Raw genomic sequence first — 14,456 nt, forward strand, 5'->3', positions numbered from 1 at the left:
ATCCCAAATCCTGGGAATCCCGAATCCTGGGAATCCTGAATCCTGGGAAATCCCAAATCTTGGGAATTCCGAATCCTGGGAATCCTGAATCCTGGGAATCCTGGGAATCCCAAATCCCGGGAATCCTGGGAATCCGGGGAATTCCAAATCCCATGAAATCCCAAATCCTGGGAATCCCGAATCCTGGGAATCCCAGAAATCCCAAATCCTGGGAATCCCGAATCCTGGGAATCCCGAATCCTGGGAATTCCAGAAATCCCAAATCCCATGAAATCCCAAATCCTGGGAATTCCAAATCCTGGGAATCCCAAATCCCGGGAATCCTGAATCCCGGGAATCCAGGGAATCCCAAATCCCAGGGAATCCCAAATCCTGGGAATCCTGAATCCTGGGAAATCCCAAATCTTGGGAATTCCAAATCCTGGGAATCCCAGAAACCCCAAATCCCAGGAATCCCAAAACCTGGGAATTCCAAATCCCGGGAAATTCCAAATCCCAAAAATCACAGAAATCCCAAATCCCGGGAATCCCAAATCCCAGGAATTCCAAATCCTGGGAATCCCAGAAACCCCAAAAAAACGAAATCCTGGGACTCCTGAATCCCGGGAATTCCAAATCCTGGGAATCTGAAATCCCGGGAATCCCAAATCCCAGGAATTCCAAATCCCAGGAAATCCCAAATACTGAAAATCCTAAATCCCAGGAATCCCAAATCCTGGGAATTTCAAATACTGAAAATCCCAAATCCCGGGAAATTCCCCAAATCCCGGGAAAATCCCCAAAATCCCGGGAAATTCCCCCAAATCCCGGGAAATTCCCCAAATCCCGGGAAATTCCCCCAAATCCCGGGAAATCCCAAATACTGAAAATCCCAAATCCCGGGAAATTCCCCAAATCCCGGGAAACGTCCCCCAAATCCCGGGAAATTCCCCCAAATCCCGGGAAATTCCCCAAATCCCAGGAAATTCCCCCAAATCCCAGGAAATTCCCCCAAATCCCGGGAAATTCCCCCAAATCCCGGGAAATTCCCCCAAATCCCGGGAAATTCCCCAAAATCCCGGGAAATTCCCCCAAATCCCGGGAAAATCCCCAAATCCCGGGAAAATCCCCCAAATCCCGGGAAAATCCCCCAAATCCCGGGAAATTCCCCCAAATCCCGGGAAATTCCCCAAAATCCCGGGAAATTCCCCAAATCCCGGGAAACGTCCCCGATTCCACAGGTGCCGAGGCCGAGAAGGGGGCGGGGCCAGAGAAAGGGGAGGAGAAAACCCCGGAGGAGGAGCCCAAGGAGCGCCCGGGGGAGCCCGACCCCAAAAGAGGTGCTGGGGGCGGGGCTTGGGGGAAAAGGGGGCGTGGTTTAACCCGGAAGGGGCGGGACTTTAATGGAAAGGGCATGGTTTAACACAGGTGGGGCGGGGTTTAACCCCAGAGGGGGCGTGGCTTAAGGGGGGCGTGGTTACATTCGTAGGGGGCGTGGCTTAAAGCATGTGGTTTGGCCCCCAGAGGGGCGTGGCTTAAAGGAAGGGGCGTGGTTACACGTGGGAAGGCGTGGCTTTAGAAGGGGTGTGGACTAACCCAGGAGGGGGCGTGGCTTAAGGGAAGGGGCGTGGCTACACCCAAAGTGGGCGTGTGCTAACTCCAAAGGAGGCGTGGCTTAAGGGAAGGGGCGTGGTTTGTTCCAGAGTGGGCGGTGCTTATTAAAAGGGGGAGTGGCTTGATGTAATTAAGCCTTGGGGTGTGGCTTAATGCGGTGTGGGTGGGGCTTAAAGGAAGGGGCGTGATTTAGTTCGGAGGGGGCGGGGCTTGAGCCACCCCCGATGATGTTCTTGGGGGGTTGGGGGCCCCTCCCCCACACCTGTCACTCACACCTGGCCCCTCCCCCCACACCTGTCACTCACCCCTGGCCCCTCCCCCCACACCTGTCACTCGCACCTGGCCCCGCCCCCACACCTGTCACTCACATCTGGCCGCTCCCCCCACACCTGTCACTCACCCCTGGCCCCTCCCCTCACACCTGTCACTCACCCCTGGCCCCTCCCCCCACACCTTTCACTCACACCTGGCCCCTCCCCCCCATGTCACTCACCCCTGGCCCCTCCCCCCACACCTGTCACTCACACCTGGCCCCGCCCCCACACCTGTCATTCACACCTGGCCCCGCCCCCCACATCTGTCACTCACACCTGGCCCCTCCCCTCACACCTGTCACTCACCCCTGGCCCCTCCCCCCACACCTGTCACTCACACCTGGCCCTGCCCCCCACACCTGTCACTCACCCCTGGCCCCTCCCCTCACACCTGTCACTCACCCCTGGCCCCTCCCCCCACACCTGTCACTCACCCCTGGCCCCTCCCCCCACACCTGTCACTCACCCCTGGCCCCGCCCCCAGAGGAGCTCCGGGAGCCCCGCCCGGAGCCGAGGCCCAACGGCCGCAGGGACGAGAAACCGCGGTTCATGTTCAACATCGCCGACGGCGGGTTCACAGGTGGGGACACACCTGGGGACACCTGGGGACACCTGGGGACAGCTGGGGACAGCTGGGGACACACCTGGGGACACCTGGGACACACCTGGGACACATCTGGGGACACACCTGAGACACCTGGGACACCTGGGGACACCTGGGGACACACCTGAGCACACCTGGGACACCTGGGGACACACCTGGGCACACCTGGGACACCTGGGGACACCTGGGGACACACATGGGGACACACATGGGGACACCTGGGGATACCTAGGACACACCTGGGACACACCTGGGACAGCTGGGGACACCTGGGGACACCTGGGGACACCTGAGACACCTGGGACACACCCGGGTCACACCTGGCTCACACCCGGTTACACCTTGGTCACACCTGTTTCACACCGGGGTCACACCTGGGGTCATACCCGGGTCACACCTGGTCACACCTGGGGTCACACCTGGGGTCACACCTGTGTCACACCTGGGGTCACACCTGTGTCACACCTGGGGTCACACCTGGGGTCACACCTGTGTCACACCTGGGGTCACACCAGGGTCACACCTGGGGTCACACCTGGGGTCACACCTGGGGTCACACCTGGGGTCACACCAGGGTCACACCTGGGGTCACACCTGGGGTCACACCTGGGGTCACACCAGGGTCACACCTGGGGTCACACCTGGGGTCACACCTGTGCACACCTGGGTCACACCCGGTCACACCTGGGTCACACCTGGGGTCACACCTGGGGTCATACCCGGGTCACACCTGGTTACACCTGGGGTCACACTTGGGGTCACACCTGGGGTCACACTTGGGGTCACACTTGGGGTCACACCTGTGTCACACCTGGGGGTACCTGTGTCACACCTGGGGTCACACCTGGTCACACCTGGGGTCACACTTGGAGTCACACCTGGGGTCACACCTGTGTCACACCTGTGTCACACCCGGTCACACCTGGGTCACACCTGGGGTCATACCCGGGTCACACCCGGGTCACACCTGGGGTCACACCTGGGGTCACACCTGGGGTCATACCCGGGTCACACCTGTGTCACACCTGTGTCACACCTGGTTACACCTGGGGTCACACCTGGGGTCACACCTGGGTCACACCTGGGGTCACACCTGGGGTCACACCTGGGGTCACACCTGGGGTCACACCTGGGGGTAACTGTGTCACACCCGGTCACACCTGGGTCACACCCGGTCACACCTGGGGTCACACCTGTGTCCCACCTGTGTCCCACCTGTGTCCCACCTGTGTCACACCTGGGTCACACCTGTGCACACCTGAGTCACACCTGGGTCACACCTGGGGTCACACCTGGGGGTACCTGTGTCACACCTGGGGTCACACCTGGGGTCACACCTGGGGTCACACCTGGGTCACACCTGGGTCACACCTGTGTCACACCTGTGTCCCCTCGCCCGCAGAGCTGCACACGCTGTGGCAGAACGAGGAGCGCGCCGCCATCTCCTCGGGGAAGCTCAACGAGATCTGGCACCGGCGCCACGACTACTGGCTGCTGGCCGGCATCGTCCTGTATCCTCGGGAATTCCGGGAAATCCAGGAATTCCGGGAATTTCGGGTGTTCCCGGGGGGGTTTGGGGTGTTCCCGGGGGGTTTGGGGTGTCCCCAGGGCTGGGGACGGTGACAGCGCCACCGAGGGTGGCACCGGCGCCGGGGGCTGCTGGCCGGCATCGTCCTGTATCCTCGGGAATAACAACCGGAATTCCGGGAATTCCGGGAAATTCGGGTGTTCCCGGGGGGGTTTGGGGTGTTCCGGGGGGGTTTGGGGTGTCCCCAGGGCTGGGGACGGTGACAGCGCCACCGAGGGTGGCACCGGCGCCGGGGACTGCTGGCCGGCATCGTCCTGTATCCTCGGGAATTCCGGGAAATTCGGGAATTCCGGGAATTCTGGGAAATTCAGGGTGTTCCTGGTGGGATTCAGGGTGTTCCCGGGGGGTTTGGGGTGTCCCCGGGGCTGGGGACGGTGACAGCGCGGTGGCACCGGCGCCACGACTGCTGGCTGCTGGCCGGCATCGTCCTGTATCCTCGGGAAATTTGGGAATTCCGGGAAATTCGGGAATTTCGGGTGTTCCAGGGGGGGTCTGGGGGGGTTTGGGGTGTTTCCAGTGGGGTTTGGGGTGTCCCCAGGGCTGGGGACGGTGACAGCGCCACCGAGGGTGGCACCGGTGCCGGGGGCTGCTGGCCGGCATCGTCCTGTATCCTCGGGAATAACAACCGGAATAACGGGAATTCCGGGAAATTCGGGAATTTCGGGTGTTCCCGGGGGGGTCTGGGGGGGTTTGGGGTGTTCCTGGGGGATTTGGGGTGTCCCCAGGGCTGGGGACGGTGACAGCGCCACCGAGGGTGGCACCGGTGCCAGGGGCTGCTGGCCGGCATCGTCCTGTATCCTCGGGAATAACAACCGGAATTCCGGGAATTCCGGGAAATTCGGGAATTTCGGGTGTTCCCGGGGGGGTCTGGGGGGGTTTGGGGTGTTTCCAGTGGGGTTTGGGGTGTCCCCGGGGCTGGGGACGGTGACAGCGCCACCGAGGGTGGCACCGGCGCCGGGGGCTGCTGGCCGGCATCGTCCTGTATCCTCGGGAATAACAACCGGAATTCCGGGAAATTCGGGAATTTCGGGTGTTCCTGATGGGATTCAGGGTGTTCCCGGGGGGTTTGGGGTGTCCCCGGGGCTGGGGACGGTGACAGTGCGGTGGCACCGGCGCCACGACTGCTGGCTGCTGGCCGGCATCGTCCTGTATCCTCGGGAATAACAACCGGAATAACGGGAATTCCGGGAAATTCGGGAATTTCGGGTGTTCCCGGGGGGGTCTGGGGGGGTTTGGGGTGTTTCCAGTGGGGTCTGGGGTGTCCCCAGGGCTGGGGACGGTGACAGCGCCACCGAGGGTGGCACCGGTGCCGGGGGCTGCTGGCCGGCATCGTCCTGTATCCTCGGGAATTCCGGGAATTCCGGGAAGTTCGGGAATTTCGGGTGTTCCCGGGGGGGTTTGGGGTGTTCCGGGGGGGTTTGGGGTGTCCCCGGGGCTGGGGATGGTGACAGCGCGGTGGCACCGGCGCCACGACTGTCGGCTGCTGGCCGGCATCATCCTGTATCCTCGGGAATTCCGGGAAATCCAGGAATTCCGGGAATTCTGGGAATTTCAGGTGTTTCCGGGTGTTCCCGGGGGGGTTTGGGGTGTTTCCAGTGGGGTTTGGGGTGTCCCCAGGGCTGGGGACGGTGACAGCGCGGTGGCACTGGCGCCACGACTGCTGGCTGCTGGCCGGCATTGTCCTGTATCCTCGGGAATTCCGGGAAATTCGGGAATTCCGGGAATTCCGGGAAATTCAGGGTGTTCCTGGTGGGATTCAGGGTGTTCCTGGGGGGTTTGGGGTGTCCCCAGGGCTGGGGACGGTGACAGTGCCACCGAGGGTGGCACTGGTGCCGGGGGCTGCTGGCCGGCATCGTCCTGTATCCTCGGGAATTCCGGGAATTCCGGGAAATTCGGGAAATTCGGGTGTTCCCGGGGGGGTTTGGGGTGTTTCTGTTGGAATTTGGGGTGTTCCTGTTGGATTTTGGGTGTTCCTGTTGGTTTTTGGGTGTTTTTTGTTGGATTTGGGGTGTTCCCGTTGGATTTTGGGTGTTCCTGTTGGATTTTGGGTGTTCCAGTTGGATTTTGGGTGTTCCCAGGGGGGTTTGGGGTGTTGCTGTTGGGATTTTGGGTGTTCCCGTTGGATTTGGGGTGTTCCCGTTGGGATTCTGGGTGTTCCCGTTGGAATTTTGGGTGTTCCTGTTGGATTTGGGGTGTTCCCGTTGGGATTCTGGGTGTTCCTGTTGGATTTGGGGTGTTCCTGTTGGGATTGTGGGTGTTCCTGTCGGGATTTGGGGTGTTCCTGTTGGATTTTGGGTGTTCCCATGGGAATTTTGGGTGTTCCCGTTGGGATTTTGGGTGTTCCCGTTGGGATTTGGGGTGTTCCTGTTGGATTTTGGGTGTCCCCAGCATCTGCCGGGTGTTGTGACCTCGCTGGGTTGGTGACAGTGACAGCAAGGGGAGGGTGACACGGTGACAACGTGACAGGGTGACACAGTGACACGGTAACAATGTGACCTGTGAGGTGACAACGTGACAGGGTGACAACGTGACACGGTGACAACATGACACGGTGACAATATGACACGGTGACAATGTGACACGGTGACAACATGACACGGTGACAATATGACACGGTGACAATGTGACACGGTGACAATGTGACACAGTGACAACGTGACACGGTGACAACGTGACACGGTGACAATGTGACATGGTGACAATGTGACACAGTGACAACGTGACACAGTGACAACGTGACACGGTGACAATGTGACATGGTGACAACATGACACGGTGACAATGGGACACGGTGACAATGTGACACGGTGACACGTCCTTAGCGCTCAGCCACGGCTTTGGGGTCAAACTTGGTGACATGAGGGGCAGTGTCAGGGTGACACTGAGACAACGTGACCTGTGAGGTGACAGTGTGACAGGGTGACACAGTGACAATGTGACATGGTGACAATGTGACGCTGTGACGTTCCTTAGCGCTCAGCCACGACTGTACTCTCTGGACCGACATCCAGAACGACGGCGCCTTCGGGTGACAGTGTGACAATATGACAGGGTGTCAGGGTGTCAGGGTGACACGGTGACAGGGTGACACACACGGTGACAGGGTGACACACACGGTGACGTTCCTTAGCGCTCAGCCACGGCTACGCGTGCTGGACCGACATCCAGAACGACGGCGCCTTCGGGGTCAGGGTGACACGGTGACAGGGTGACAATGTGACAGGGTGTCAGGGTGACACGGTGACACGGTGACACACACGGTGACACACACGGTGACGTTCCTTAGTGCTCAGCCACGACTGTACTCTCTGGACTGACATCCAGAACGACGGCGCCTTCGGGGTCAGGGTGACACAGTGACACGGTGACAGGGTGTCAGGGTGACACGGTGACACGGTGACACACAAGGTGACAATGTGACACGGTGACGTTCCTTAGCGCTCAGCCACGGCTACGCGCGCTGGACCGACATCCAGAACGACGGCGCCTTTGGGGTCAGGGTGACACGGTGACAGGGTGTCAGGGTGACACGGTGTCAGGGTGACACGGTGACAATGTGACACGGTGACACACACGGTGACACACACAGTGACACACACGGTGACGTTCCTTAGCGCTCAGCCACGGCTATGCGCGCTGGACCGACATCCAGAACGACGGCGCCTTCGGGGTCAGGGTGACACGGTGACAGGGTGACAGGGTGACACGGTGACAATGTGACAGGGTGACAATGTGACACGGTGACAATGTGACATGGTGACAATGTGACACGGTGACAATGTGACACGGTGTCAGGGTGACACACACGGTGACGTTCCTTAGCGCTCAGCCACGGCTACGCGCGCTGGACCGACATCCAGAACGACGGCGCCTTCGGGGTCAGGGTGACACGGTGACAGGGTGACAATGTGACACGGTGACAGTGTGACACACACAGTGACAATGTCACACGGTGACACACACGGTGACACACACGGTGACGTTCCTTAGCGCTCAGCCACGGCTACGCGCGCTGGACCGACATCCAGAACGACGGCGCCTTCGGGGTCAGGGTGACACGGTGACAGGGTGACAATGTGACAATGTGACAATGTGACATGGTGACACACACGGTGACACACACAGTGACACACACGGTGACGTTCCTTAGTGCTCAGCCACGACTGTACTCTCTGGACTGACATCCAGAACGACGGCGCCTTCGGGGTCAGGGTGACACAGTGACACGGTGACAGGGTGTCAGGGTGACACGGTGACACGGTGACACACAAGGTGACAATGTGACACGGTGACGTTCCTTAGCGCTCAGCCACGGCTACGCGCGCTGGACCGACATCCAGAACGACGGCGCCTTCGGGGTCATCAACGAACCCTTCAAGGGCGAAGCCTCCAAGGGGAATTTCCTGGAGATGAAAAACAAATTCCTGGCGCGGCGCTTCAAGGTGAGCGCGGCCGGGGGGACCCGGGGGGACACCTGGGGGGACATGGGGGGACATGGGGACACACCTGGGGACAGCTGGGGACAGCTGGGTACACACCTGGGGGGACATGGGGACAGCTGGGAGGACACGGGGACACCTGGGGGGACACCTGGGGACACCTGGGGGTCATGGGGACAGCTGGGGACACACCTGGGGACACCTGGGGGGACATGGGGACACCTGGGGACACCTCTGGGGACACCTGGGGACACCTCTGGGGACACCTGGGGACACCTGCGGGGGTCTGGGGACACCTGGGGGGGTCTGGGGACACACCTGGGGACACCTCTGGGGACACGTGGGGGGACATGGGGGGGTCTGGGGACACCTGGGGACATCGGGAGTGCCAGGAGGGTGCTGCAGGTGTTGGGTGAGGTCAGGGTTGGACACCTGGAGCCCCCAGGTGTTGATGAGATCGGGGTCACACCCCCCAACACCTGGACCATCCAGATGTTGATGAGATCGGGGTCACCCCCCCATCCCCCCCACCCCTCCCCCACCCCCCCGCCGTGCTGACCCTCCCCTCCCCCACCCCCCTCCGTGCTGACCCTCCCCTCCCCCACCCCCCTCCGTGCTGACCCTCCCCTCCCCCCCCTCCGTGCTGACCCTCCCCTCCCCCCCCACCATGCTGACCCTCCCCTCCCCCCCCACCATGCTGACCCTCCCCTCCCCCCCCCGTGCTGACTCTCCCCTCCCCCCTCCCCGCCGTGCTGACCCTCCCCTCCCCCCCCCCGCCGTGCTGACCCTCCCCTCCCCCCCCGCCGTGCTGACCCTCCCCCACCCCCCCCACCATGCTGACCCTCCCCCCACCATGCTGACCCTCCCCTCCCCCCCAACCATGCTGACCTTCCCCTCCCCCCCCGCCGTGCTGACCCTCCCCCACCCCCCCCACCATGCTGACCCTCCCCTCCCCCCACCATGCTGACCCTCCCCTCCCCCGCACAGCTGCTGGAGCAGGCTCTGGTGATCGAGGAGCAGCTGCGCCGCGCCGCTTACCTGAACATGACGCAGGACCCGAGCCACCCGGCCATGGCCCTCAACACGCGCTTCGCCGAGGTGGAGTGCCTGGCCGAGAGCCACCAGCACCTGTCCAAGGAGTCGCTGGCGGGCAACAAACCCGCCAACGCCGTCCTGCACAAGGGTAAGCGGCGGCACGCCCGGCGCGCCCGGCGCGGCCGCCCTCCCCCCCTCTAGGGACGCCGCGGCCGCCCCTCCCCCCGCCCGCCCGCGTGGAGCCCCTCCCCCTGTCTCTGAGCCGAGCCCCGCCCCCTCCCGGGTGTGTGGCCCCGCCCCCTTCCGGGTGTGTGGCCCCGCCCCCTTCCGGGTGTGTGGCCCCGCCCCCTCCAGGGTGTGTGGCCCCGCCCTCACCCGGGTGTGTGGCCCCGCCTCCTCCCGGGTGTGTGGCCCCGCCTCCTCCCGGGTGTGTGGCCCCGCCCCCTCCCGGGTGTGTGGCCCCGCCTCCTCCCGGGTGTGTGGCCCCGCCCCCTTCCGGGTGTGTGGCCCCGCCCCCGCGGGTGTGTGGCCCCGCCCTCACCCGGGTGTGTGGCCCTGCCCTCACCCGGGTGTGTGGCCCCGCCCCCGCGGGTGTGTGGCCCCGCCTCCTCCCGGGTGTGTGGCCCCGCCCCCTCCAGGGTGTGTGGCCCCGCCCTCACCCGGGTGTGTGGCCCCGCCTCCTCCCGGGTGTGTGGCCCCGCCCTCACCCGGGTGTGTGGCCCCACTCCCTTCCGGGTGTGTGGCCCCGCCCCCGCGGGTGTGTGGCCCCGCCTCCTCCCGGGTGTGTGGCCCCGCCCCCTCCCGGGTGTGTGGCCCCGCCCCCGCGGGTTTGTGGCCCCGCCCCCTCCCGGGTGTGTGGCCCCGCCTCCTCCCGGGTGTGGCCCCGCCCCCGCGGGTGTGTGGCCCCGCCTCCTCCCGGGTGTGTGGCCCCGCCTCCTCCCGGGTGTGTGGCCCCGCCCCCCGGGCGTGTGGCCCCGCCCCGCCCCTCCCCCGCGCGGGTGCTGTGCTGTGCAATCATTAAAGTGGGGGTTGTGCTGCCCCAACGCCGCCTCCCGGTGTAATCCTTGCTCGGCGGGGGAGGGGACAGCGCGGAGGGGGGGGAGGGGGCGCGGGGAGGGGGAGGGGAGCACAGCTGCAGCCGGAGTAAAGTCATAGCAAAGTCGTAGTAAAGTGATAGTAAAGTCATAGTAAAGTGATAGTAAAGTAGGAGTAAAGTGATAGTAAAGTCGGTGTAAAGTAGCAGTAAAGTTATGAATTTACTAAAAGTAAAGTCATAGTAAAGTAGCAGTAAAGTCGTAGTAAAGTGGCAGTAAAGTAGCCGTAAAGTCATAGTAAAGTAGGAGTAAAGTCGTAGTAAAGTGATAGTAAAGTAGGAGTAAAGTCGTAGTAAAGTAGCAGTAAAGTCATAGTAAAGTGATAGTAAAGTAGGAGTAAAGTGATAGTAAAGTAGGAGTTAAGTCATAGTAAAGTAGCCGAAAAGTCATAGTAAAGTGATAGTAAAGTCATAGTAAAGTAGCAGTAAAGGCATAGTAAAGTAGGAGTAAAGTCGCAGTAAAGTCATAGTAAAGATGGAGTAAAGTGGTAGTAAAGTCATAGTAAGGTTGGAGTAAAGTCAGAGTAAAATTAAAGTTGGAGTAAAGCCATAGTAAATTTATAGTAAGGTCAGAGTAAGGTCGTAGTAAAGTCATAATGAGATTATAGCAAGGTCATAGTAAGCTTGTAGTAAGGTCATAGTAAAGTCATAGTAAGGCTGTAGTAAGGTCATAGTAAGGACGTACTAAGATCATAATAAAGGCATAGTAAGGTCATAGTAAAGTCATAATAAGCTTACAGTAAGGCTGTAGTAAGGCTGTAGTAAGGCCGTAGTAAGGTCGTAGTAAATGGGGAGTAAGGCGGGAGGCGCGCGAGGGGCTCCCGGCTCGTGGCTTGGCGCTGCTGGCTCTGCTGAGTAACCGCGGTGTAAAGCTGGAGTATGTCCCCGTCCTGTGTGTAAAGCTGGAGTAGGTTACACCTCCCTCCCTCCCCTCCCCCCCCTCGCCCCCGGGGGTGTTTCTGCATGCCGGGAGTAAAGCTGGAGTAAGGCTGGAGTAAGGCTGGAGTAAGGCTGGAGGACTCGGGGGAGCTGAGTAACCCCAGAGTAACCCCAGAGTAACCCCGGAGTAAAGGATGAGGATGCCCTGAGTAGCTCTGGGGTGGCTGAGGCAGACCCAGAGTAACCCAGGAGTAAACCCTGTGTAACCCAGGAGTAAACCCGGAGTAAGTCAGGAGTAAACCCCGAGAAACCGCAGAGCAAATCAAGAGTAAACCCTGAGTAACCCCCGAGTAACTCAGGAGTAAACCCAGAGTAAGTCAGGAGTAACCCCTGAGTAACCCAGGAGTGATCCCTGAGTATCCCAGGAGTATCCCAGGAGTAAACCCTGATTAACCCAGGAGTAAACCCCAAGTAACCCAGGAGTATCCCCAGAATAAACCCTGAGTAACCGAGTAGTAACCCCAGAGTAACCCCAGAATAAGCCCTGAGCAACCTGGGCGTAAACACTGAGTAACTCAGGAGTAACCCAGTAGTAGCCCCTGAGTAACCCAGATGTAAACCAGGAGTAACCCAGGAGTAACCCCCAAGGCCTCCCAGCCCCTCCCCCACCCCTCAAACACCCCCAACCCCCATTCTCACGCAAGTAACCCGTGAGTAACCCACGAGTAACCTATGAGTAACCTATGAGTAAGCCCGGAGTAACACCCGAGCCCTCCCAGCCCCTCCTCCGCGCATGCCGCCCCCTGAACAGCCCCCACCCCCATTCTGACACAAGTAACCAATGAGTAACCTGTGAGTATCCTATGAGTAAGCCGTGAGTAACCCAGGAGTAACCCCTGAGCCCTCCCAGCCCCTCCCCCGCGCATGCCGCCCCCTGCACACCCCCCCACCCCCATTCTCACAAGAATCACCTATGAGTAACCCATGAGTAACCTGTGAGTAAGCCCCGAGTAAGCCGTGAGTAAGCCCTGAGTAAGCCCCAAGCCCTCCCAGCCTACTCCCGGCCCCTCCCCCTGCGCATGCCGCCCCTCAAACACCCCCCACCCCCATTCTGACACGAGTAACCTGTGAGTAACCTGTGAGTAAGCCATGAGTAAGCCCTGAGTAACCTCCCAGCCTACTCCCAGCCCCTCCCCCCACGCATGCCGCCCCTCAAACACCCCCCACCCCCATTCTGACACGAGTAAGCAGTGAGTAAGCAGTGAGTAAGCAGTGAGTAACCTGTGAGTAACCTCCCAGCCTACTCCCAGCCCCTCCCCCCCCACATGCCGCCCCTCAAACACCCCCCACCCCCATTCTGACACGAGTAACCAGTGAGTAACCTGTGAGTAAGCCGTGAGTAAGCTTTGAGTAAGCCCTGAGTAACCTCCCAGCCTACTCCCAGCCCCTCCCCCCCGCATGCTGCCCCTCAAACACCCCCCACCCCCATTCTGACACGAGTAAGCAGTGAGTAAGCTGTGAGTAACCAGTGAGTAACCTGTGAGTAAGCCGTGAGTAAGCCGTAAGCCATGAGTAAGCCGTGAGTAACCTCCCAGCCTACTCCCGGCCCCTCCCCGTGCGCATGCCGCCCCTCAAACACCCCCCACCCCCATTCTGACACGAGTAAGCAGTGAGTAAGCTGTGAGTAAGCAGTGAGTAACCCCCGAGTAAGCAGTGAGTAAGCCGTGAGTAACCCCCAAGCCCTTCCAGCCTACTCCCAGCCCCTCCCCCCACGCATGCCGCCCCTCAAACACCCCCCACCCCCATTCTGACACGAGTAAGCAGTGAGTAAGCAGTGAGTAAGCAGTGAGTAAGCTGTGAGTAAGCCGTGAGTAAGCCGTGAGTAAGCCGTTTTTGTCTCCGGGGCGGCGCGGGCAGTGCTGAACCAGCTGGAGGAGCTGCTGAGCGACATGAAGGCCGACGTGACGCGGCTGCCGGCGACGCTCTCGCGCATCCCCCCCATCGCCGCCCGCCTGCAGATGTCGGAGCGCAGCATCCTCAGCCGGCTGGCCAGCAAGGGGACAGAGAGCCACCCCCCGCCCGTGAGTGTCACCTCTGGGTCACCTCCCCTGTCACCCCCCGGGTCACTGTCACCTCCCCCTGTCACCCCCTGTCACCCTCTGTCACCGTCCTGCCTCAGTGTCCCCGTGCCAGCCTCAGCCGGCTGGCCAGCAAGGGGACAGAGAGCCACCCCCCGCCCGTGAGTGTCACCTCTGGGTCACCTCAGTGTCACCTGGGTCACCCCCTGTCACCCCCTGTCACTGTCCTGCCTCAGTGTCCCCGTGCCATCCTCAGCCGGCTGGCCAGCAAGGGGACAGAGAGCCACCCCCCGCCCGTGAGTGTCACCTCTGGGTCACCTCAGTGTCACCTCAGTGTCACCTGGGTCACCTGTGTCACCCCCCCTGTCACCTCCCGGGTCACTGTCACCACCCCCTGTCACCCCCTGTCACCGTCCTGCCTCAGTGTCCCCGTGCCATCCTCAGCAAGGGGACAGAGAGCCACCCCCCGCCCGTGAGTGTCACCTCAGTGTCACCTGGGTCACCCCCCGGGTCACTGTCACCACCCACTGTCACCCTCTGTCACCCTCTGTCACCGTCCTGCCTCAGTGTCCCCGTGCCATCCTCAGCCGGCTGGCCAGCAAGGGGACAGAGAGCCACCCCCCGCCCGTGAGTGTCACCTCTGGGTCACCTCCCCTGTCACCCCCCGGGTCACTGTCACCTCCCCCTGTCACCCTCTGTCACTGTCCTGCCTCAGTGTCCCCGTGCCAGCCTCAGCCGGCTGGCCAGCAAGGGGACAGAGAGCCACCCCCCGCCCGTGAGTGTCACCTCTGGGTCACCTCAGTGTCACCTGGGTCACCTGGGTCACCTCCCGG

The 14,456-nt window shown here is 61.5% G+C and overlaps 1 protein-coding gene across 1 annotated transcript in view; it reads left to right on the plus strand.

Annotated features, from left to right (window-relative positions):
- CHD3 (chromodomain helicase DNA binding protein 3) overlaps positions 1 to 14,456 on the plus strand; it is a 106,314-nt gene that overhangs the window by 87,569 nt on the left and 4,289 nt on the right. Inside the window, exons 33-38 of the mRNA XM_086871900.1 lie at positions 1,221 to 1,319; positions 2,392 to 2,487; positions 3,914 to 4,022; positions 8,409 to 8,541; positions 9,526 to 9,721; positions 13,463 to 13,626. Of these exons, the coding sequence (XP_086728026.1) occupies positions 1,221 to 1,319; positions 2,392 to 2,487; positions 3,914 to 4,022; positions 8,409 to 8,541; positions 9,526 to 9,721; positions 13,463 to 13,626 (797 nt within the window). The remainder of the gene's footprint in view (positions 1 to 1,220; positions 1,320 to 2,391; positions 2,488 to 3,913; positions 4,023 to 8,408; positions 8,542 to 9,525; positions 9,722 to 13,462; positions 13,627 to 14,456) is intronic.

The sequence above is a fragment of the Cyanistes caeruleus genome, chromosome 37 (genome assembly GCF_971803275.1).
Source record: "Cyanistes caeruleus chromosome 37, bCyaCae1.hap1.1, whole genome shotgun sequence".
Classification (NCBI taxonomy): domain Eukaryota; kingdom Metazoa; phylum Chordata; class Aves; order Passeriformes; family Paridae; genus Cyanistes; species Cyanistes caeruleus.